Source organism: Mustela erminea, chromosome 2 (genome assembly GCF_009829155.1).
Source record: "Mustela erminea isolate mMusErm1 chromosome 2, mMusErm1.Pri, whole genome shotgun sequence".
NCBI classification, from domain to species: Eukaryota; Metazoa; Chordata; class Mammalia; order Carnivora; family Mustelidae; genus Mustela; species Mustela erminea.
Window position 1 is genome coordinate 142,692,041 of NC_045615.1, and position 25,831 is coordinate 142,717,871.

Consider the following 25,831-nt stretch of genomic DNA (forward strand, 5'->3'; position numbering starts at 1 on the left):
ACAGTACAGTACTTAAAAGTATTTTCTCTTCCTTATGATTTTCTTAATAACATTTTCTTTGCTCTAGGTTATTTTATTGTAAGAATACAGCAAAATACGTGTTCATTGACTGTTTATGTTATGAGTAAGGCTTCTGATCAACATTAGGTTATTAGTAGTTAAGTTCAGGGGGAGTCAGAAGTTCTATGCAGATTTCCAACTGCATGGGGTGAGTGCCCCTAACCCCTCATTATTCAAGGGTCAACTGTATATATGTCACCTCTGCTTCCTAATCCCTGACTGCCTTAGCCTTTCTCCACCAGAGGTTTGGTATTTACCCTTAAGAAGCTTTTCACTTTTTCTATTTCTGGCCAAGTCCCATTGTCTTTTTTTTTTTCCCCCCCCATTTCCATTCTTGATGTCTAAGTTATATTTGATGCTTTCTGATGTATTTGATATGTCTTCTTTTGAAATCTTCCTCTCCCATTCCATGGTGCTCTTACCTCTTTCCACCAGTCTTCTCTTTTGGAAACAGAGTTACTATCTTCCCCAAAGTCACTCCCACTCTGACCCTTGCCACCTGAGGCCCTGACTTCTGCTGTAGCCTCCTCTTCTCCCTGTGGTCATTGTCTCCTCTCTTCTTTGTTTTACATCACCAGCAGGTGAGTCCCCAGTTTTCACCATTCTTTCATTCATCAGACTGTGACAGGACACGTGTCATGTACAGCCCTAAACTGTCCCGGGGGAAATCTCCAAAAGATTAAGTCATGCTCCTTCCCTTCGGGTGAACTTACAGGCTGGAGCAGCAGTGCTCTTTGTCAAAATTGTGGAGGACCTTGTAAGCCATGGTAAGGAGTTGGGAGTCCTTGTTAAAGACTCTTTAACAAGGGGGTGACTTGATTGGATTGGGGTTTAGAATGATCACTCTGGCAATGATGGGGATGATGAGATCTGGACAAGGAAAGTAGCAACAGGGATAAGGAGAAATGGACAGATTTAAGCCATATATAGGAAACGAAATCAGCAGAATGTAGGGGATGGGAATATTAATTCATTCATTAATATTTCTTTTTTTAAATTTTAAAAAAATTTTTTAAAGATTTTATTTATTTATTTGACAGATAGAGATCACAAGCAGGCAGAGAGGCAGGCAGAGAGAGAGGAGGAAGCAGGCTCCCTGCTGAGCAGAGAGCCCAATGTGGGGCTTGATCCCAGGACCCTGGGGCCATGACCGGAGCCAAAAGCAGAGGCCTTAACCCACTGAGCCACCAGGCGCCCCCATTCATTAATATTTCTAATGGTGACTGGCTGATGCTTGCAAAGTAGAGAAATAAACATTGTATACAAAAATATAGATAAAGTTAGAAAAAACAGGGCCTTTTAAATAGTTAAGCTCAATTAAGTGGCAATTTCAGTTATATGCCTAGTTCAGTTAGGTTACCAAGGTACCTTCTTCTGACACCTTCTGCCTTCCCTACCCATTGTAACAATGTTACTTAATTATTTCCCAACATGCCTCTGTCCAAACATGCCTTGACCCGTACTTGATGATTCCCATTTCTCAGTTACCCCAACATGGAATATGCCTCATTTCTGGAAATCTGTGCCTTTCACTTTCCTCCACGAAGCCTTTTCAGGTGAATCCCTCACTGATTCTCCTTTTCTCTCCTCAGGAAACATGCCTAAGATCTGATGTCAGTACGGAGCCCACTGCCTGGCCCACAGTATTTCACAAATGGGAGCTACTAATGTTACCCTGATCCTGTTTGATTTTCTGACCCCCTGCTATAGGGCTTCACCCACACGGGAGCTCAGTGTTAGGTAGATGGAATGCCTCTTTTATGTTGACCTGATTATAAATTACAGTGTTAATTATATAATGGAAGAAACAGAACTCTTTCAGAAAATAGGTTTGTTTTTGGTCACCATGTTTTAGGACAGTAGGTAAAACAATCTTCTTTTATTTTTTATTTTAACTGTATAAGTAGTTGACCTGTTTCTAATGACTGGGAATTGTTAAATTCTGTAATAGAGATAGTTCTGGAAGTGAAGTAAAATCAGTGTGTAAGCCATCATAAGATGAGAACATCATAAGATGTTCATTAGTAGTGAATTCCTTACCATTTGATTTTTCTGCTTTTAAACAGAAAACTGTTTTGGGGGAATCAAGATCCTATTTGGCCTATCGCCCATACTGCTTTGAAAACTCAGCTGACCAAGAGACTCGAGGAGCTTGCCCATCCCAAAGAAGTCTCCCACCAATATGTACCTAACAGGTTAGTGTTTGTGTGTTATCCGGTTACTTTATCAGGAGTCCCTAGGGAAAAGGAACACGGAACCCAGCCTTTATCTGAAAGCCGTTAATAATCCAATCTGTAGTAAAAAAATTATTGAGGATTAAAGATTCTATACATTTCCTAATCTGACGCTACAGTAAACCTTTTCCAGAGCAAGTTAGCTATTGCTAACTTGTATTATATCTTATAATGTTTTGGCTTACCAAGATTTTGAGGGTTTTTTGTTTTTGTTTTTAGATTTTATTTTATGTAGGGGCGCCTGGGTGGCTCAGTTGCTAAGTGTCTGCCTTCTGCTCAGGTTATGATCCCAGCGTTCTGGGATCGAGCCCCATATCAGGCTCCCTGCTCAGCTGGGAGCCTGCTTTTCCCCCTCCAGCTCCCCGGTGCTTGTGTTCCCTCTCTTGCTCTCTCTCTCTGTCATAAATAAATTTTTAAAATCTTTAAGAATAAAAAATTAATGCATTAAAAAATTTTTTTTAGATTTTTTTAAAAATTTATTCGACAGAGAGAGATCACAAGTAGGCAGAGAGGCAGGCAGAGAGAGAGAGAGAGGAGGAAGCAGGCTCCCCGCTGAGCAGAGAGCACGATGTGGGGCTCGATCCCAAGACCCTGAGATCATGACCTGAGCCAAAGGCAGAGCTTAACCCACTGAGCCACCCAGGTGCCCCTGCATGAAAATATTTTTTAAAGAGATTTTATTTATTTATTAGAAAGAGAGAGTGAGAGCAAGTTGTGGGGTTGTAAAGAGAGAGGGAAAGAAAGAATCTCCGGTAGACTCCTGCTGAGCATGGAGCCCCACATGGGGCTTGATCCCATGGCCCGAGATCATGACCAGAGCCAAAATCAAGAGTTGGCTCCTCAAGCCAGGCACCCAGGTGCCCCTTGAATTTTTTGATAAATTGGCAATATTAGGCTGGGATATGTGCCATCTACAACATTGTTGTGCATGAACTATTTATCCAGGCAGCTTCTGGTGGATTTTGTATACCGCCACGGGCTTGATTACCATTAGTTAATCATTAGATGTAAAGGTAATAATCGATACCCATTGCCAATTGGCTTTTAGTGCATGTTTGTTGAATAACTAGGCTTTCTGCTGGTTGGTTCTTTGAAGAAAGACTGTGGGGTGGGGGAGGGAATGAGCGCAAGTAGTGAGGGAGGTAAAAATAACAGAAAAAGGTGTAGATACCATTATTTATCTGAAGTTTGTTTTCTAAGATAATCAAGGCAGCCATTTCTCACCTCTTTTTGATTACAACTTTAGTCAAAAGTCAGCAAACTTTTTCAGGAAGTGGGCAGATAGTAAAGTTGACCACAAAGTCTCCGTTGCAACTACCCCAACTCCACTATTGTAGCAGGAAGCAGTCACAGATGTTATGAAAACTAGCATGCCTGTGTTCCAATAAAATTAAAATTTTTGTATCTGTGCCTGCGAGGGTTATTAGTCTGGGTTTTTCTTATAGTGTCTTTGTGGTAATGTCTTTGTTTCTTGTAGTGTCTTTACTTGTTTTTGGTAATTCTGTTCTCATAGAATCAATTGGAAAGTATATAAAATTTGCATTTCTTGTTTATGTATTTCATAGAATCCACAATGAAGTCATCTAGGTCTGGAGTTTTTTGGTTGAAAGATTTTTTTTTTAATTTTCACTTCAATTTAATTAACGTATACTGTATTGTTAGTTTCAGAGGTAGAACTTAGTGATTCATCAGTTACATATAACACCCAGTGCTCATCACATCACGTGCCCTCCTTAATGCCCATCCCCCAGTTAACTGTTACCCCCCGTCCCCTCCAGCAACCCTCAGTTTGTTTCCTAGAGTTCAGAGTCTCTTACAGTTTGCCTCCCTCTCTGTTTTCCTCTTATTTTATTTTTCCTTCCCTTCCCCTATGTTCATCTGTTTTGTTTCTTAAATTCCACATATGGGTGAAATGATATGATATTTGTCTTTCTGACTGACTTATTTCACTTAGCATAATACCCTCTAGTTCATTAACTATAAATTTGATTTATTTAATAGATATACAGCTATTATGAATATGTTAAAATAACGCTTGTTCAGTGAGGTATGGGGTCACAGTTCAAGAACAAACCATAACAGAAATTGAAATAGAGAAAATAGAGAAGTTTGTTCCTCACAGATCCTAGAAGTAGGTGGCATGCCTCGAGGAGTCACATGTGAAGTTAAAGCAGATTGTAGAGAGATGCAGGACCCGGGGCCCCTGCCTCGTTAGGATCTGCAGCGGGAGTGCTTTGGACTTCCTAGGCCAAGGCCAGACTGGTCAATTCAAACAAAAGAGCAGGGCTTTGGTAAGCTTCTTGGGACTCATATCTAAAGGATGCATAAAGAAAGAAAGGCATTGGGAGTTGGAGATTTGGTCACAGGGCTGTTGGTGAAGTCATATCAGGAATGTACATTAACTTATGACTTGGTGGACTGATATCTAGGGCATGTGCTTGTGAGATGGGGGCTAAGGTCAGTTTAAGGTGCCTGGAGGCTGCTTGGTCAAACAAAGCTGGTGCTGTGGCAGCAAGGCCATGGAATTGCTTAGGAAACTCGAGACAAGGGCCCTTCAGATTATATCTTTCTGAATGAGCATTGGTAGTATGTGTCTCTCAAAGAGTTTTATCTATTTCACCTACGTTTTAAATTTCTTTTTTGAAGATTTTGGATCATAGGCAGAGAGGCAGGCAGAGAGAGAGAGGAAGAAGCAGGCTCCCCGCTGAGCAGAGAGCCCGATGCGGGGTTGGATCCCAGGACCCTGAGACCATGACCTGAGCAGAAGGCAGAGGCTCAACCAACTGAGCCACCCAGGCGCCCCTCACCTAAGTTTTAAAATGTGTTGGCATAAAGTTGTTTATATAGCCTTTAATTTTCCTTTTAAGATCTGTGCAAACTCTATTGATGTCACTGAGAGACTAATAAGATATTTGGTTTTAAAGGAGCAAATTTTCCCTTTCCATTAGTTATGTTTTGGTTATTTATTTATTTACTTACTTTTAAAGATTTTATTTATTTATTTGACAGAGAGAGATCACAAGTAGGCAGAGAGGCAGGCAGAGAGAGAGAGAGAGAAGCAGGCTCCCTGCCGAACAGAAAGCCCGATGCGGGGCTCGATCCCAGCACCCTGAGATCATGACCTGAGCCAAAGGCAGAGGCCCAACCCACTGAGCCGCCCAGGTGCCCCAGAAAGAGAGGCAGACTCCCATTAAGCAGTAGCCCAGTGTAGGACTTGATCGGAGGAGCCTGGGATCATGACTCCAGCCAAAGGCAGACACTTAACTGAGCCACCCAGACCCCCTTTTTGGTCATTTAAAAGAACACAGTTTATTACAGAAAATTAATCCACTTTGGAATAGGATATTAGAAGCCAGCTAGAGCTTGAGGGCTGCAACCATTTCTGATTTCTCTCCATGTGGAAAATGGCTCAGCAATAAAGGGGTAAAATGTCATACCTCCTCCTAGGCCTGGAGTTGGTGGTCAGCATTAGAAATTACTGTTACTGGAATTCATACTTGTTTCACTCAGTTCTTTTCTCTTCTGTAACTTCCAGGGCTCAATATTACTACAGCTGCGGTAGAGAGTCTGGAATTTGGGAGATCCCTTCTTCTGCCCTGTTGAGCCGACCCTCCAAAAGGATCCAGAAGCTGGCACAGCCCAACAGATTCAGGAAAGAATATCTAATAAATAGGTAGAGTACCTTGATAATCTCCATAAATTCTAATTAAATTTCATTAAACCTCACAATATCTTTCTTATCTTAGTGTATGTAGTTTCATAAACTAGAAGTCAACTTGTGGTTCGGAGGATCAGGGTAAAAACTCAACTGTACGCTGCACTTGTCAGTAATCAGAGGATCCTCACCAGTAATTATATTTGCGGGTTTTGTTTGTTTAGAGAGAGAGAGAGACAGCACGCATGAGTAGGTTGGGACAGAGGCAGAGAGAGAGGGAGAAAACCTCAGGAAGACTCCCTGCCCAGAATGGAGCCTGACTTGGGGCTTGGTCTCACAACCCTCAGACCTGAGCTGAAATCAGAAGTCAAGACACTTGACTGAATGAGCCACAAGGCGCCCCACCAGTAATCACATTTGACTCAAATTGTGGTGAAACTCAAATTCACTCTGAACTTAGCATTGTCAGCCAATTCAAAGGAAACAGGCAAATGAAACATAAATTTTTGCAATTTGTAGAACTTGATGTTCCTCTTATGTTTCTATGACTTTTCAGATGTTTTTCCTTTTGCTTTGAATGCTGAATTTCTCCTTGTCCTTAAAAGATAGCTTAGGTAGTACTTCCACATGGGAGCTAAGATTGTGATATGGTTGTTGGAAAAATGTTAAGTTGCATTAATGGAACAGCACTACTGTCTAGTACTTTAGTTAAGATGCATTAAGTGTGTGTGTTCACTTATGGATGTTCTACCTTAAGAAACTGATAAACTACCTAAAGAAACTGATAATAAATCTGAGAGTATTCAGAAGCTGAGTGAAATACTGAGGCCTCTGGAAACTATGTTGCATGAAATATAGTTAAGAGAAATGACATGTTTAGCTTAGAGAACAGACCAAGGAAAGCAGTGGTAGCTGTGCGCAGATATTGAAAGGGTCAGTGTCTGAACAAGGGAAGGAGGAAAAATAAAATTACTTCGTGTTGATCCTAGAATTAGATCTAGAACAAGGAAGTTACAGAGCAGCAGGTGTCAGCTAGGTGTAGGAAGATCTTTCTGACCAGCTCTCCAGTAATGGAAATGTTTATCTGGAGAAGTCAACTGCCACCTTCACCCCAACCCCTGAAAATGCTCACTCAAGCACAGGCTGGAATGATGAGTTTACATGGATTTTAGAAAAGATTCCTGCATTCATAGAGAGATTGAGCCGGACAACTTGGGTCTTTTTCCATCATAGACTCCAGCAAAAGAGCCCCAATTCCTCAAACAAAATTTCTTTGTTTGCTTATTAGTTCATTCAACAAAATCTGCTAATTTTGTTAAAATATACATATAATTTGATAGTTATAGATCTATATTTACTTATACACTTATATATCTGTATATATAATCCAGAGAAATTCTTTGTTAATGTCACAACTTTTTAAAATTAATTTATTTTTAAAATATAAGTTTAGTTAATTAACATATAATGTATTATTGGTTTTGGAGGTAGAGGTCAGTGATTCATCAATGTTACATAATATCCAGTGCTTATTACATCACATGCCCTCCTTAATATCCATCACCCAGTTACCCCATCCCCCCCCACCTCCCCTCCAGCGGCCCTCAATTGCTTGCTGTAGTTAAGAGTCTTTTATGGTTTGTCTCCCTCTCTGATTTCATCTTGTTTTATTTTTCCCTCCCTTCCCCTATGTTCCTCTGCTCTATTTCTTAAATTCCACATATGAGTGAGATCATATGATAATTGTCTTTCTCTGATTGACTTACTTTGCTTAGCATAATACCCTCAGTTCCATCCGTGTCAGTGCAAATGGCAAGATATCAGTTTTTTGATGGCTGAGTAATATTCCACTGTATGCATAGACCACATCTTCTTTATCCACTCATCTGTCGATGGACATCTGGGCTCCTTCCATAGTTTGGCTTTTGTGGACAAGTGCTGCTATAAACATTGGGGTCCTGGTGCCCCTTTGGATCACAATTTGTATCTTTGGGATAAATAACCAGTAGTAATATGTCACAACCCGAGTTTGTTGTTTCATACAAGTGAAACCCTCTTGAATGCTAGAGCTTTCTGTATTTCTAAGTTGTTTCCCTACTTTCCTAAGGAGATTTCTTTGCTTGAATTCATTCATTGGCTTGAATCTTTATTATGAACATAAACTCTTATATTTCAATATGGAAAACCTCCCAGGAGCTGTTCAAGTTTGAAGCACAGTTTTTCTTTAGACTAAATATTCTGACTTCTATGCTTTTAGATTATTAGATATTTGCTTATGGTTTTCCTGTCCTTTTTTTGGGGGGCGGTCAGGGGAATGGGCTCTAGCCTCTTTTTGAAAACTTTAATTCCAGTGTAGTTAGCATACAGTGTTATGTAAGTTTCAGGTATACAATATAGCGATTCAGCACTTCAATATATCACTAGTGTTTACCAAGATAAGTGTACTTTTAATCCCCTTCACCTTTTTCACTCCTCTGCTCACCCATCTCTGCTCTGTTAATCACAGTGTGTTCTCTATTAAGAGTTAAGAGTCTGGGTTTTTTATTTTTTTCTCTCTCTCTCTTTTTTCTACTTTATCATTTGCTTTGTTTCTTAAATTCTACACATGGAAGAAGTCATATGGTATTTGTCTTTCTGTGACTGATTTATTTCACTTAGCATTATACTCTCTAGATCTATCCAGGTTGTTGCAAGTGGCAAGATTTCATTCTTTTTTTATGCCTGAATAATATTCCATTGTGTATATATACCACATCTTCTTTAACCATTCATATGCTAATGGACACTTAGCTGCTTCCATAGTTTTAACTAGCTTCTTTTCCCCCCCAATTCTGTGCATTAGAAACAGATAACTAAGCTTGTTAGAACTATGTGAAGGGGAAAAAAAGCAAGCGTTTAATGAAGACACACAGGGCTCTCCATTAAATGTATTATATGAACTTGGACTTTGTGTCATATATTTTAACTGATTCACTAGAGGAGCTCAACAGCAGACTTGAATAGTTGGAAGAAGGAATGAGCAAACTGTAGGATAGGTTAATTGAGGCTATCTGAGGAACAGAAAGAGAAAAGAATGAAATAAAATTAACAAAGCCTCATAAACAAGTTGAATTTATCCCAGGAATACAAGAATATGTTGGAATCAACAGACTACAATCAACATAATACATCAAATTAATAGAATAAGAAAAGCAAAACTATGTGATCACTTCAATAGAGTCAGAAAAATCATTTGACAAATTTCAACACAAGACTGTCACAATAAATATTCTTAACAAACTAGGTACAGAAAGGAATTTCCTCAGCCTGATAAAGGGCAAATACAAAAAGCCCACTGCTAATGGAATAATTAATGGTTAAAGACTGAATGATATCTCCCTAGGATCAGGAATAAGACAAGGATGTCAGCTCTCTCCACTTCTGTTCAGCATCATACTGGAGACTCTAGTTAGAGCAATTAAGCAAGGAAAGGAAGTAAAATGCATTGGTTGGAAAGGAAAAAGTAAAACTATTTCTAATTAGGAAGGCACAGAATTTAAGAGCAATATACAAAGAAACAATTGTATATCCATTAGCAATGAGCAATCTGAAAATGAAGGTAAGAAAACAATTCTATTTGTAGTAGCACCAGAAAGAACATTATAATACACGTAATGCCATATTACTCAGCCCTAGAAAGGAAGGAAATTCTGACACATGCTCCAACATGGATGGACCATGAGGACATTAAGCTAAATGAAATAAGCCAGTCACAAAAAGACAAATACTGTACAATTCCATTTATATGTGGTAGCAACTGTAGTCAAATTTGTAAAGAAAGAAAGTAGGATGGTGGCTGGCTGAGACTAGAGGGTAGGGGAAATTAATTGTTTACTACAGAGTTTCACAAGATGAAGAGTTCTGCAGAAGGGTTGTACAACAATGTGAATGCACTTAACACTTAAGAATGGGTAAGTTGGGGGCCCCTGGGTGGCTGAGTCCGTTAAGCATCCAACTCTTGATTTTGGCTCAGGTCATGATCTCATGGGTCATAAAATTGAGCCCCACATTAGGCTCCATGCTCAGTGGGGAGCCTGAAGAGTCTCTCCCTCTGCCCCCTCCTACTTGTGCTCTCTTTCTCTCAAATAAATAAATGTTAAGAGAAAGAATGGCTAAGATGATAAATTTTATATTATATATGTTTTACTAAAATTAAAAATAATAAAAAACAAAATACTTAGAAGAAGTTCAAGGCATGTACAGTGAAGATTATAAACATTGTTAAAAGAATCAAAGACATGGGGTTCCTGGGTGGCTCAGTGGGTTAAAGCCTCTGCCTTCGGCTCAGGTCATGAACTCAGGGTCCTGGGATCAAGCCCCGCATCAGGCTCTCTGATCAGCGGGGAGCCTGCTTCCTCCTCTCTCTCTGCCTGCTTCTCTGCCTACTTGTGATCTCCGTCTGTCAAATAAATAAATAAAATCTTAAAAAAAAAAAAAAGAATCAAAGACTGAAATGAATGGGGAAGAAATTTCCGTTCATGAATTGGAAATCTTAATTTTGTTATGCTGGTAACTCTCTCTATGTATTCAGTGCAATCCCTGTTGATATTCTAGCTGCCATTTTTGGTAGAAATTAACAAGGCAATAGAAAAGGAAGGGACCTAGCATAACAAAAAACAGTCTTTAAAGCTTATTTGAAAGCTTGCTTGCTTATTTATTTATTTATTTTTAAAGATTTATTTATTTATTAGAGAGAGAGCACGGGCACAGGTGAGGGGAGGGGCAGAGGGAGAAGCAGACCTCCGCTGAGTGGGAAGCCCAGTGTGGGGCACTATCCCAGGACCCAGGGATCATGACCAAGCTGAAGGCAGACGCTTGATCAACTGAGCCATCCCGGTGCCCCTGAAAACTTATTTAAGAGTTACAGTTATCAAGACAGCATGTTACTGATGTAACAATAGACATGTAAATCTATGGGATAGAACTGAGAGTCCAGAAGTTAACCCTTATATTTATGGTCAATTTATTTTTGACAAAAGTGCCAAAAAAAAGACAATTTAATTGGGGAAGAATGGTCTTAAACAATTAGTGCTGGGATAACTGGACATCCAAATGAAGTTAAACCCCTACTTCACACCAAAATGGATTTTTTAAAAAAGATTTTATTTATTTATTTGACAGACAGAGATCACAAGTAGGCAGAGAGGCAGGCGAGAGGAAGAAGCAGGCTCCCCGCTGAGCAGAGAGCCTGATGCGGGGCTCGATCCCAGGACCCTGAGATCATGACCTGCGCCAAAGGCAGAGGCTTTAACCCACTGAGCCACCCACTGAGCCACCCAGGCGCCCCCAAACCACAATTAATTTAAAGTGGATCACAAGGGCACCTCAGTGGCTCAGTCAGAGGAGCATGTGACTCTTCATCTCAGGGATGTGAGTTTAGTCCACACTGGGTGTAGAGATTACTGAAAAATAAAAAAATCTTGGGGGTGCCTGGGTGGCTCAGTCAGTTAAGTGTCAGACTCTTGATCTCAGGTCCATGCTGGGTGTGGAGCCTACCTATAAAATAATAATAATAAAATTTAAAAAGTTAAAAATCTTAAAAAATAAAATGGATCACAGATCTATAAATATAAGAGAAAAAATTATAAAACCCTTAGAAAAAAACATAGACCTCAGTCTCTGCGACCTAGGCAATGGTTTCTTAGATATGACAACAGAAATAAGTGACAAAAAATAATAAGTTGGATTCCCTCAAAAGTAAAAACTTTTGTGTCCCAAAGGACACTATCAAGAAAGTAAAAAGGCAACCTACAAATTGGGAGAAAATATTTGAGAATCATATATCTGGTAAGGAATTAATATTCAGAATGTATATATATGTAATTTTTAAAACTGTACAAAAAAAGTCAGTATAATTTAGAAAATGGACAAATGATTTGAATAGATATTTCTCCAAAGAAGACATACAGATGAACAGAAACCACATATGAAGATGCCAAATATCATTAGTCATTTTCAAAATACACATTAAAGTGACAAGCTACTACTTCAAACCTTTTAGAATGGCAATAATAATAATAATAATAATTAATAGAAAGTACTACATATTGGTGTGGATGTGGAGAAATTGAAACCATCATATATTGCTGGTTGAAATGCAAAATGTGCAGTTTAATTGGAAAACCACTTTCTAGCTCCTTAAAATGTTAAGAATAGAGTTTTATGATCAGCATTCTATTTCTAGGCATGTACCCAAGAGAATTAAAAGTATATGCTCACACAAAATTTTGTACTGAATATTCATAGCAGCATTTCATAATTGCCAAAAAGTGGAAACAACTCAAGTGTTCACCATGGATGAATGGATAAACAAAATGTGATAAATCATTTGATGGACTATTATTCCGCCATAAAAAGAATGCTGTGCTTATATATGACTCTTGAAAACATGCTAAGTGAAGGAAGCCAGACACAGAAGGCTACATATTTGTATGTTCCCATTTATTTGAAATTTCCAGAATAGGCAGATCCATAGAAACAGAAAATAGATTGGTGGCTCTGGGGACACAGGTTTAGGGAATGAAATAATGGAGAGGAACTGTTAATCAGTATGGGGTTTCTCTTTGGGGGGATGACAACATTCTGAATTTAGATAGTGACAGTATTTACACAACTCTGTGAATATGCTAGAAACCACTGAGTTGTACACTTTAAAAAGGTAAGTTCTATGGTATGTTAATTTTGTGTCAGTTTTAAAAACTAACAAACTACCCCTAGAGTGCAATCATATATTTATTTATTAAAAACTTTTTTCAAATTAGGTTTGTAGGTTTGTTGGTTGATAGATTTTTGTACCAGGAAAGGAATATGTGGGGAACAGCCTATGAAAATTGACCAGGTTGCTGGGAGTTATGGCCAGTACCATCTCAAGCTGCACTGCAGAGGAGACTGGCTGTCACAGAGGGGTCCTTGGTGGTAGCTGGAATTTTTATCTCAGAGTTTAATACGAGGTTTTGGTAGGAAGTGAAGTGTTTTTTAAACTGCAAGTCTCAATCCATCAGGGTATCATGAAACTCATTCCAGTTTTTTTTAATGAAATCAAATGAAATTTTAAAAATCTGAATACCTTGCTCAGAGCAAGCATTGTTTCATAATAATTTTGTTTTAAATACATGTACGCGTGCGCGCACACACACACACACACACAGATTTACATGTACTGTATCACAATATAATGTCTTACTGTGGATCATAGTAAAAAAAATTTTTACAAAATACCAATATGGCAGATTATGGTAATGATTATGGGGAAAAAGTTTTCTGAAATAGGAAAAATTATACATAATTGATCAGAGGTTGAGTACAGCAATGAAAAAATGCAGTTATTTTTCCTCCAATGATTTTAATATTTCATGTTCCATTTGCATATAGGCCCTACAGTGATTACTTAACAAGAGATTCTCTTCAAATCTCTTATCCTTCTGCCCGGATATTACAACTCTCTATAGCCAAAGCCACAAATCCAAACTATGTTCCTCCAAAAACGGTAAGTGGGTCCATGTGAAACACTTCCTAATTGATTTTGTAACAACACATTTATAACTGTAACATGCTCTCCTCTTATTTCTAGGTATATTTTACTTTTCTCCCTTTCTATTTTCTCCTCTCATCAAATGAACTTTCTAACTACCTCCTCTATGCTACTGTGTCACTTAGGATTTGATCAGAGAAGCAGAACAGCAGTGCAAAATTAGACCTTATTTCTGATTTCTCTCCATGTAGAAAACGGATCAGCAATAAAGGGGTAAAATGTCATACCTCCTCCCAGGCCTGGAGTTGGTGGTCAGCATTAGAAATTACTGTTACTGGAATTCATACTTGTTTCACTCAGTTCTTTTCTCTTCTGTAACTTCCAGGGCTCAATATTACTACAATGACATAAACTTAAGATTTCAACTTAATGTTATAATTCTAAGTCACATACTCAATTATATGTTTCAAGTTGCCATTGTAGGGTGATCACTCTAATAGCCAAATTCTCTTAAACATCAACATGCTTTTATTTTGTTTTGTTTTGATATTTAGTAATGTGGGGCTCAGACTCATGACCCCAAGATCAAGAGTCATGTGCTCCACTGACTGAGGCAGCCAAGCGCCCCCATGCACATGCTTTTAATTTTAATAATATAAACATACTTTTTATTTTAATAACAATTTCTAACTTACTGAAAAATTGCAAGAATTAACATTTTGTTCCATTTGTTGTATCATCTTATCTCCTCCATATGGGTTGTGTGTATGTGGGTGTATTTTAATTTTTGAGAGGTACAGACATCATACACCCATTTTCCTAAATATTTCAGTGTGTATTTCCTAAGAACAAGATCATCATCGTATGTAACCACAGAATTATTATCAAAATCAGGAAGTTTAATTGATAAATACTATACCTACTCCATGGTCCATGTCCAAATTTCCTCAGTTCTTGCACATACTTCTTCTTTTTTTTTTTTTTTTTAAGATTTATTTATTTATTTGAGAGAGAGAGCAGGGGGAAGGGGCAAAAAGAGGGAGAGAGAGAGAATCTTAAGCAGGCTTCTTGCAAAACACAGAACTCGACACAGAGCTCCATCTCACAAGACCATAACCTGAGCCAAAATCAAGAGTCAGACGCTTGACCAACTGAGCCACCCAGGTGCTCCATTGCACAAACTTATTCTTTTTTTTTTTTTTTAAGATTATTTATTTATTTATTTGACAGACAGAGATCACAAGTAGGCAGAGAAGCAGGCAGAGAGAGAGAGGGGGAAACAGGCTGCCTGCTGAGCAGAGAGCCCGATGCGGGGCTTGATCCCAGGACCCCGAGACCATGACCTGAGCTGAAGGCAGAGGCTTAACCCCCTGAGCCACCCCGGCGCCTGCAATTCTTAATACAAAGTATTAATCCTATTATTTAAATTCTCTTAACTTTTTTACAGTTAATGCTGAATCTTCCAGAGTTTTAATATACACATGCCCATGAAGGAAGCCAAGTTACTCTCATAAGTACCTTAGGTTACTTGTCACCAGAGACTTTGGATGGATGAACTGTAGAAAGTCTTTTTTTTTAAAGATTTAATTATTTGAGAAACCGTTCAAGAGAGAGAGAATGAGCAGGAGGGAGGGAGAAGCAGGCTCCCAGCTGAGCAGGGAGCTTGACGTGGGGCTCCATCCCAGAACCCCAGGATCATGATCTGAGCTGAAGGCAGATGTTTAACTGACTGAGCCATCCAGGTGTCCCTGTAGAAGGTCTTTTAACCTCTGTGAATGTCATACTTTGTCTCTTCTTATGGTGACTTGGACAGAGACTGCAACACTTTTTTTAAAAAGGTTGGTTTCATAGCTCACTTAGTTGTTATCCATCATTCTCTTTCTACTTACAGATGTCTGCAGCTCCTATTCAGACTGATTGACCTGTGTAGATTTTTAAAATCTTTGACTCAAGAGATTTTGCCTTTGAAGACTCTTATTTTATATTTAGCAGATACCTTTGAGTATTGACCATCTGTACTCTGCATATCTCACGTGCCTTTGTCTAACTTACTGTCTTAATTTATAAGGTCATTTTGCCAATGTGCCCCTCCCCCATCATTCTCAATCTGGTTATTTTCTTCAGTCTAACGCTCTCCCAACTGAGCTATTTCGGCGAAGACATCAATCTGGTTATTTTCTGAGAACAAAAATTTGAGAAGTAAAGTTACCAGACTAAGGGTATGAACATTTTTGAGGTGATTCATATATTATCCCAAAATATGTTCAAACAAAAGTGATTTTGATTTACATATGCGCTTGGATTATTTGGCTGACTTTCACACTACGTTCTTGGCAACATTAGATATTATTTATTTTATAAAATATTAATTTTAAAAATTCTATCTCATTAATAAAACTCTTCAATTTCTCGGATTGCTAATAAATTCAATAGTTCCCAACATTTATTTACCTGTGTAGTTTCCTTTTGTAAACTTTTGTCTATTCATGGCTGTATTTATTTTTCTAGTGGTCTGTATATTTTTTATTGATTCATAACAGTTCTTTACATATTAGAGATATTCTTCACCATATAGATATATATTTTTCCCAGCTTATATTCTAAAATTCTGGAGTTATAATTTATATAAAATGCATAGCTCTTAAGTGTATAGTTTAGTGAGCTTTTAACAAATGTATATATCCATTCAATAACCACCTCAATCAAGATACAAAACATTATCCCCCCAAATTTCCTCCGTTTCTGGTCAATCCCACTCTATCCCTTCCTAGAGCCAACCACTTCCAGAATCCTATCACCATAGATTAATAGTATTTCTTATTCTTTGTAGGTTAATATAAATTTATATTATTTCTTCCTCTTAAATATTTGATAGAATTTACCACTGAAGCAGTCTGGGCTTAGTGTCTGTACTAACTAGAAGTACTAATTAATCATTTCTAGTGAATAAAGCTTTGTCTCCAACAAGCTCTGGAAAAATCAAAGAAATATATGACAACCGCTGTTTTCAATTAAGGCTTATAATAAGAAAGGAAATAAATCACTCATTTACTCAATTCATTAAACACATAGTTCTTAATCAATTATATAATACAGGATACAATAAGAATGACAAAATGGTTCCTTTCCTTAAAGTAAATTTCAATTTAGAAGAAACCATAGACCTATAGGTAAATAATTAAGATTATTTGGTACTCATAAAAGAGAATAAATAAAGTATTGAGAGATATCAAAAGAAGAGTGGGAAAATCCAAGAAAGACTTTCTTTTTTTCTTTTTTTTTTTTTTTAAAGATTTTATTTATTTATTTGAGAGAGAGACAGTGAGAGAGAGCATGAGCAAGGAGAAGGTCAGAGAGCAAAGCAGACTCCCCATGGAGCTGGGAGCCTGATGCGGGACTCGATCCCGGGACTCCGGGATCATGACCTGAGCCGAAGGCAGTCGTCCAACCAACTGAGCCACCCAGGCGTCCCGCAAGAAAGACTTTCTTATCGTGGAATTGTGCAGACAAATAAGACCTTAGGTTTGAATCCCAGCTGTGCAACTTATTCACAATAAAAACTTAAATAAATTTCTGAACTTCATATAGTACCTTAGTTTCTCCATGAGTGAACTACAAATAAAAATGATACCCTAGGTGAAGAATAAATGAATTAGTACATGTAAAACACTGTCAGCATTAGTATCATCATTGTCTTAACACAAAAAGAGATTCGCAACATACCTTGTATATGGTTTTTCTGCCCACAGTTAAAATCCTGTTTTATTTCCAGTTATTGATTATATTCCCTCTTAAAGTCTTGTGGTAAGTTTTGAGTTTGAAATACTCATAATTGAAATAGAAGACCGTATAAGTTGAGTACATTTCCACAATTCAGATAGTTAGAAATGACTTGGGGGACTTGCACAGCATTGTCTATGGAGAATGTGATTCTACCTTTCTTCCTCTTGGCTTTGGTTTCTTTTTCTTACCTGTTCCAATTAGAAGAGAACCACTTGAGTTCATTTTAACATGGGGATTTGTGATAACGTGAGTCCCAGTTTCCAAAGGCCAAAAATAGTTAAGAACAAAACAGAGCTCTCCCTTTTATGGTGTTCTCATGTAGCAGGCCTGAGCCTATCCTCTTGGCTGAGTTTTCATTCCACAAATCAGCATTACTGTTTATCTCTTAGTCAATATGTAATGTTGCCATTTCCTCCCCATCTTTAGTTTAACAGTAAGTTCCTGAAAAGCTGGGTTGAAATTCATACAACCTAGTTTGAGAAAGATGGAAATTGATCCTCTTAGCCATGACCATGGGTTACTGCAAGACTCTCATCTTTTCTGCTGGATTTGTTGAGAAGTCTGGTCCAGAGGTCAGACCGTTCTTTGGAACCTTGATGGAGATGGTATTTATGATTTAATACTTACAGACCCTATTTTATTTTTCTCCCCTAGATTGGAACCAAGATTTCAGTACCTGCCCTGACTGCTGTTGCCACTCCAAGAACTATAGACCTTGCCCATCCAAGGATCAAGATAGAGGGTCTGTGCTTTGAAAGAGAACAAAGTGAACTGCCCATCCGTCCTGTAAGCCACCACTGCCTTGACATCCTTCAGTTCATTTTTTGGTTGTTTCTCCAGTGCTATTTTGCTACTATAGGACATAGGCCAAAGTCGTTGGGAAAGATAGTCTTGAAAGAGTGGTCCGTGGTATGAAGAAGACCTAGCTCGAAGTATGTTGAGAGACTGAGGATAGAGGGCAAAGAGCATGGGCTTTGGAATCTTTAAGAGCTGAGTTCAGATTCCAGCCTCACCACTAGCTCTGTGATGTTGTGACAGTGTTCCTGAACCTTATTTATTCATTCAAATATTTGAGGGCCTACTGTATGCCAGCTACCATTCCCAGTGAACAAGATGGAGGGAGGCAAAAAATACGTAAACAGATAAGATAGGGTCAGGTATTATAAGTGCGATGAAGAAAATAAAGTAGGAAATGATTGACTATGGGTGAGGGTGGGGAATAATCTACTTTATATATGGTAGTCAGGGAGAACCTCTCTAAGGAAGGACTATCTGGTGTGAAATCTGAGTGACAAGAAGGAGTCAGCTAGGTGAAGATCTGAGAAAAGAATATTCTAGTAAAGGGAAGAGCACATGACGAAATCTTGAAGTGGGGATGACCTTTAAGCTGGGTGGAGCAAGGTGAGCAGAGAGATTATAATGGTGACACTGGGAGGACTGTTGCGGTCTGAAATCATTGAGAAGGCGTTGGTGCTCAGCATAGAGCCTGGCACACTCAGTGGCTTCCCTCCCTCTTTCTCCTTGACACTCCCCTCTATTCATTGTAGTGCCAACTTGGTGCCCAGTCCCCACTTAATTTTCAGTAAATATCTAGTGACCATGTTGCCAAGGAGGTTGGATAAATTTTACCCTCTGAGAACTGAGGATATAATATGCAGTTCTGTTAGGAAAGAAAACTAGCCTGGGATTCAAAACCCCTCAGGATTTGCGTTTGCTAAAATGACTTGCCTTGTGGCCCTTGGACAAATCACTTTATTTTCAGTTTTTTTGGAGTACAAAATGGGGCTACAGTTGTTTTTCTTTGGTTGCTAGGTTTGTTTGGGAGTTTATGAAAAAATCTTTTAAAAAAGTGATACCACTGTGGATAATCATACTCTTAGAGCCCAAAACAAGTCTGTACCAATGCAAAATAGTACTTTCAGGGCTGCGGAGGGGGTGTTTTATCCATCGTGATTCTTTCGAGTGAGCATTTAAGAGAGAGAGACCAGGAGCTGCATGTCATCCTTCCAGTTTCACCGATACAGCAACGTAACAGAAAGGCAACCTGGGCGCCTGGGTGGCTCAGTGGGTTAAGCTGCTGCCTTCGGCTCAGGTCATGATCTCAGGGTCCTGGGATCGAGTCCCGCGTCGGGCTCTCTGCTCAGGAGGGAGCCTGCTTCCCTCTCTCTCTCTCTGCCTGCCTCTCCATCTACTTGTGATTTCTCTCTGTCAAATAAATAAATAAAATCTTTAAAAAAAAAAAAAAGAAAGAAAGGCAACCTGGCAGGTGTGATTTTCAAAGTAAGAGCAGAAGGAGTTGATCAGTCAGTCAATCAACATATATTCCACACCAGTTATGCACTTACTCTAGCTTTTGGCAAACATGTACCTCTTTCAAGAAGTTTAAATTCTAATGGGGAGAAGCAGACAATAAACATACTAACAAAGAGATAAGTGCACAAAGTGGGGTGTTGGTATGTACTATAAAGAAGATTGAGGGGCGCCTGGGTGGCTCAGTGGGTTAAAGCCTCTGCCTTCGGCTCAGGTCATGATCCCAGGGTCCTGGGATTGAGCCCCGCATCGGGCTCTCTGCTCAGCAGGGAGCCTGCTTCCTCCTCTCTCCCTGCCTGCCTCTCAGCCTACTTGTGATCTCTGTCAAATAAATAAATAAAATCTTTTTTTAAAAAAAAAAGAAGATTGAGTAAGTGTTCTGTAGAGGGTATCAGAAAGGTTGATGTATTTTGGATAGTGAGGATGTCCTTGAGACTGTGATGTTTGAGTCTAGAGGCTTGAATGAGGAAGAGGCAGCCATGACACCGTCGAGGGAAGAGGATTTCAAGCAGAAGAGCTAGCAGGTGCAAAAGTCCCAAGGTGGAAAGGGCTGGGCCTGCGGGGCCTTGTGTGGCAAGGCTCATCATGATGAAGGTGGGGAGGGGAGGGAGATGAGGTCAGAGGAATGGGATAGCAGTCAGGTCACGTGGGGCCTTCTAGGTGACTCAATAAGGAGTCTAAATATTATTCACAGCAAAATGGGAAACCGTTGAAAGGTTCTGGACCCCGAGAGTGACATAATCTGACTTGGGCTTCAGAAAGTACATACCTCATAGGGTTATTATGATGATTAGCTGGAATGATGTAGGTGCCCCACTTAGAACACTGTCTGGCTCATGGACTGCTCTCATTAAAATGCTCATTCTCTCCCTCAGTAATTGGTATGTGAAGGCTAGATCGTACAGAGCAAAAATGGAAACAGGAGACTAATGAGGAGTCTGCTGCAGTGATCCAGGAAAGAATCCTGGATGGTGATTCAATTAGGGCAATCATTGTAAAGAGAGAGAGATGGGAAAATTGGGATCTATTTTCATGTCTTGTTCTTCTACTATAGATACCCCGTGCTGCCTTGCTATACAAACCTACCCCTCGAATAATAGCTCTAGCTAAGGCCAGGCCTCTTCATCGAGATTATCGACCTGACCGTGATGCCCACTGGCCAGTATCTTATGCTGCTATCCATTGCAAACTATCTCCCAGAATTCAAGAACTAGCCAATCCAAATAAAAGGTAGGTCAAATTTATCACTAAGATGGGACAGGAAAGCTGGGGGTGTGAGGGAGGGGGAAAAATTAACCTAATAAGACCGAAGAAAATAATCATAGAAATATAAGAAATGTTCAAAAACATATCACCTGTTACATTAATTGTGACAAATCTATGGTCTTACCATAAATATAAGACAGCAGTTAAAGGGTTAATGGGCGAGTACTGATACTTAATCCAGGAAACAACTCTAAGGATGGATATGGGACTATTTATCTAACATATTGTTAGGTGATACAAGTACATAACAGAGCACACAATGCTAAGAATGTTCTAAGAAAACAGGTATGTGCCATATGTTTGCTTGCATGTGCCTATAATATCTCAGAAAAGTATGCAAGAGTCTAGTAACAATGCTTGCTTTTGGGGGGCCTGAGGGAACTGGGGTGGGAGAAAGATTTACTTTTTTACTAAACAGAGCTTTTGTGTTTTTCCGTATCTTTGCATCGTGTGTGTTTATGACCTACTTGAAATAAATAATATGTTCCACAAAGAAGAAAGGGACTCTAATTCCTGTTTACTTTTTAGAAGATTTCTTAACTTGCCTGAATCTCAGGTCATATTGTTTCCTTTATGAGATGATGCCTGATCCCCCTTTTAAGCATCGTCAGGAAAGCCTAGGAGAAGCTGAAAGAGTCTTAGAAGTCTTCAGCTCGGGGAACTGGGACTATGTTCATTCTTATATAATCTTTTTATATTTTTATAACGTGTTTTGCCTTTTAAAGAAATAAAGTTCAACAGCAATGAAATGAAGCTCTTTCTCTGTTCATTGACAAAGGAAAGGGAAGAATAAGATAAAGGTGTCAGGGTCTACCCCAGTGGCAAAGTTATTATTTGGTGGGAAGGTGCTACGGGTGGGAACTTCAAAAATTTGATTTCTTTTAGGCCACCAGAAGACTGCTGGGCTTGTTTTAACATTGTCAGATTATTGAAAAATTTCCAGAATTAACTTTCTGTGGAAAGAGCCAGGGCTTTGGAATCTGATAGATAGATGAATCGGGATTTGACCACAGGTCATTATTATAACTTCCCTGAGCCTTCACATCCTTATCTGTACCATGGGGGTCCTGACACCTGTTTCATGGGGCACTTATGAAAAATCAAAACAGAATAATACCATAGTTCCATTTTCTGTTCATTTTTTTTCAGGTCACATTCTTTTTCCCCCATTTCAGGTCTCCTGTGCATATTATATATTACGATCCAGATGTCTTTAAAGTCAAGCCAGCTGCTTTGAAAAGTCAGTGTTCTCCAAGGATCCAGGAGCTGGCAGAACCAGTTGTGCATTAAATACAGAAAGCCGCATCAGTCAGACTCTAGTTATGTGTCTAGAAAACATATGAGGTGACTTAGTTCCCTACTCTGAGCTCATCACCTCGTATTCCCGCATCCTCTCCAAACCATCGAGACCTCCAGGGAACACCACTGTGACCATCAAATAGCAATTCCTGGTGTTACCTGCAGTCATGTCTTCAGCAGATTTAGAGACTCGAGCACACAATAAAAGAGAAGCTGAGAGCCTGCCTTATCCTTGCTCTATCTCCTCACAAGCATCTTGGCCATCTCATTGCTCTGGCTGACCCGAGCAAACAATTCCTTGTGTTTGCTGACTTTGTTTTCCTTTGCCTGGAGAGATCCATATTCCCCAGCAGCTGGTCTCTGCTCAGTCTCTGCTCTAGTAAATCCTGGGAACGGGAATAATTCTTTGTGTTGCCTTTCCAACCTCCCCTCCTTAACCAAGAAGTAAGACCGAAACGGTGAAGCCTTTTGGGATAACTTGAAATGCTTTTCATAATCCGTAGATGAAATTTAGGGAAGAGGTTGCCTTAAATAATCACCCCTGCCCCAATCTCTGTTCCTTCACTCAGGCTGTGTCATTTATCAGGAATGACAGAAAAAGCAAGGTATTTGGTAAGCATTGGATTCTCTGTCAAGTTACATCTGCCCAGAGTTTTTAAAATTTAATTGTTTTATTCAATTGTTTTATTCTCTTCAGGGATCAGTATTTTACAAATGAAACTAAGTTTTATGACATATTTAGATTTACATGAAAATGAACTTATCTGATAACCAGTTTTACAGATGGCTGAGTTCTGTCTCCAATGCTTTGTGTTAAGGAGATAACTAGTGTTATGGAGAGGCAATATCATGTAGTAATTTTGAACTTGCATTTTGGAATCAGGCAGACCTGGCTTAGTCTCCCCATGGATCATTATGGCAGGTATGTGATTTTGAACAAACTTCCTAACCTCTGCCCCCACCCTGTGCCTGTTTCTTTATGTGTAAAATGGGTTCCTGCTGCATTATTGTAAAGATTAAATAAGAAAATTATGGGGGTTCCTGAGTGACTCAGTCAGTTGAGCATCCAGCTTGTGATTTCAGCTCAGGTCACGATCTCAGGGCTGTGAGATTGAGCCCCACATCCTGCTCTGCACTCAGTGGGGAGTCTGCTGCTTTCCCCCCCTCTACCCCTCCCCCCATTTGCACTCCCTCTCTCCCACACTCTCTCTCAAATAAATAAATCTTTTAAAAAAAGAAAATCATGTAAAAAAGTATGAATTGGGAAAAAATTGTTTACAAATTTAGCTCCTTTTATCTTCTAAGAGGGGGAAGGGATAGTTCATATCAATGGGAAAATAAAAACCTTTATGGCTTGATTCATACATCGAGTGAATGTTTGTTGAGTGGCTTTGCTTTGCCCCGTACTGTACCAGGCATTGGAGATCATCGCACTAACCCCAACAGCTCTCATGGGCTGTTGAGCCAATTGGGAGAGATGGAGGTAATTCACACATTCACTAATGTAAAACTACACAGGTGGCAAAGTGCCATGACAGAGAGATTATAATCCTGGAAATAACAGGATAGAGAACTCTGACTCCCTTGGGAGGGCAGAGGAATATTTTTTTAATGAAGGGATAATTGGGCTGGAATCTATAAATTGAGTAAGGTTAACTAACCACATAGAAGGTGGGAAGTCAGTCCAGGTAGTGGGAACATGTGTTTAGTGGACATTTGTTGATTTGGGAGCCATCCTACATCCATTTCTCCTCCTCCTGATAAGAACTCCCAGTTTGCTTTTGGAGAATTACTTTGTCTTCATTGTTTAAAGCTTTACTGGTACTTTTTTTTTTTTTTTAGTATTTTATTTATTTGAGAGAGAGAGCACACAAGCAGGGGGTAAGGGGCAGAGGGAGAAGGAGGAGCAGACTCCCCACTGAGCAGGAAGCCCAAAGCAGGGTTCAATTCCAGGACCCTGAGATGATGACCTGAGCCAAAGGCAGACATTTAACCAACTGAGCCACCCAGGCGCCCCTGGGGCTTTGGAGCTTATGCAGAGTGGTGCAAGGGCTGGTGTTTCCCAGTAGCGGTGCCCTGATGAGACTTATTCTGCTCCTACCCCCTGAGTCCCTGGAGCTGCCGTGACCCTTCGCCTACTCCTTTGACTCAGCAGGTGCCCTCAGCCTTCTAGTAAATCCCCTGTGGCAGGCGGACAGATGCAGTGGGGACTGAAGGAAAGCCGGTTTCATTCAAACAGAGGTAGAAACGGGGTTGCACGTTGCAAGAGGAGCAGAAGAAGGGAAGCCAGACCATGCGGGGCCCTGGAGGCCATGTTGAAGGCTATGCTTTTTATCCTAAAACCCATGAGAGTTGTTGGAGTAATGTACACACAGGGATAATGTAACCAGGGTTGCCATTTGAAAAAAACGTCCTTGGACAAATAAATTAGAAGGGAGACAGTAGAGGTAGGTAGACCAGGGGGCTATTTAGTAGGTTGGACGAAAGAAGAAAACAGTTTGGTGGTACCATAGTAAAGATGGAAAGAAATGACAAACTGACAAGAGATTTGAGGAGGTGAATTTTTATGGCATTTGGTGATGGGTTGAATATGAATATGGTGTGGGAGAGAGGGAAGCAGTTAAGAACTCCTGGATTTCTAAGTTATGAAATAAGCTAGAAGCATCTGAATACACAAATGGACAATGGCCGGGCCGTTACGACAGTAGACTCTGACTTACAGCCTTCGCAGCGATCACCAGGTTAGGGACCTAAACCACAACCCCTGTAACAATTAGCCCAGAAGGGTCAGGATCTGGTCAGTGGTCCTTACTGCTGCCAATTTTTGCCCCCACCTCCAAGTTTCAGGGCCAACCAGAGAGAGCCAAATATACTCCCCAGGCCAGTCACACAGGATGCCCTATTTCTGGTTAGCTCATCTCTGAGCTCCCCCCACCAGTAGCCTTTAATCAGAGCATGCCCAAACCTCCTCCTTGTCCCCTGTAAAGCTTTAACACTCTGTCTTTGAGTCTCTGCCAGATGCAAGCAGCAATGTCTGACTCATAATACAAGCTCTAAATAAATAGCCTGGTGTGTCCTGATTTGGGTAATCTTGATTTCCACAATTTATCCCTTCAGTGGGAGAGGACCAGAAGAGGAAACTAGAGAAGCATGTGTTCAGTTCTGGACACTTAGATTAGAAGACGCTTTTTGGATGCTTTGAGATCAAAGGAGATGCCAGGTGCTGGGCTATCTTAAGACTTGCTTGGTTCCTGGGCACTTTTGCCTTTCTGGGTTCTTCCTTATATTAATATGAAAAATTACATTTTATGACTGTTCTTATAAAGATGGACATATTAATATTGCATATTAAAAATATTTTTTAACTAAAATTTTCTTTTTTCATTCTCATTTAAAGCTGCAACATCTTTGTGAGCTCCTGAAAATACTGTGAGCTACGGGCATTGGGCCTACTGTCCCCAATAAGACAGATGGCCCTGTTCAGGTAGGCAGTCCATATATGGGTCTGTGTTGCTGTGAGTGGACCTGTCTACTGAGGATTAACAGGTGCAAGTCATCTCTGTCAAGTGTGATTGAACCTGGGGTGGAGGGGGGAGAGAAGAGGGACCAGGAAGGTATGAACCCTGACTTGGTATTTGCTGATATTGAGGAATTGCTAATTATACTTAGGAGGGTATTGGTATGGTATAAAAGCAGTCTTTTAGAGGTGTGGGC

General features: G+C 39.7%; 1 protein-coding gene across 4 annotated transcripts in view; it reads left to right on the plus strand.

The window, feature by feature from the left end:
- THEGL (theg spermatid protein like) overlaps positions 1-22,336 on the plus strand; it is a 51,567-nt gene extending 29,231 nt beyond the window's left edge. For 2 of the 4 annotated variants that reach the window (XM_032334389.1, XM_032334392.1), the window contains 6 exons: positions 2,127-2,255; positions 5,830-5,967; positions 13,360-13,474; positions 17,897-18,028; positions 20,607-20,782; positions 21,994-22,336. In XM_032334389.1, coding sequence (XP_032190280.1) covers positions 2,127-2,255; positions 5,830-5,967; positions 13,360-13,474; positions 17,897-18,028; positions 20,607-20,782; positions 21,994-22,108 — 805 coding nt within the window. In that variant the 3' untranslated portion in view covers positions 22,109-22,336. Of the gene's footprint in view, positions 1-2,126; positions 2,256-5,829; positions 5,968-13,359; positions 13,475-17,896; positions 18,029-20,606; positions 20,783-21,967 lie in introns of all 4 variants that reach the window. The other 2 variants (XM_032334391.1, XM_032334390.1) reach the window with 2 other exon arrangements.
- Positions 22,337-25,831: the final 3,495 nt, after the last annotated feature.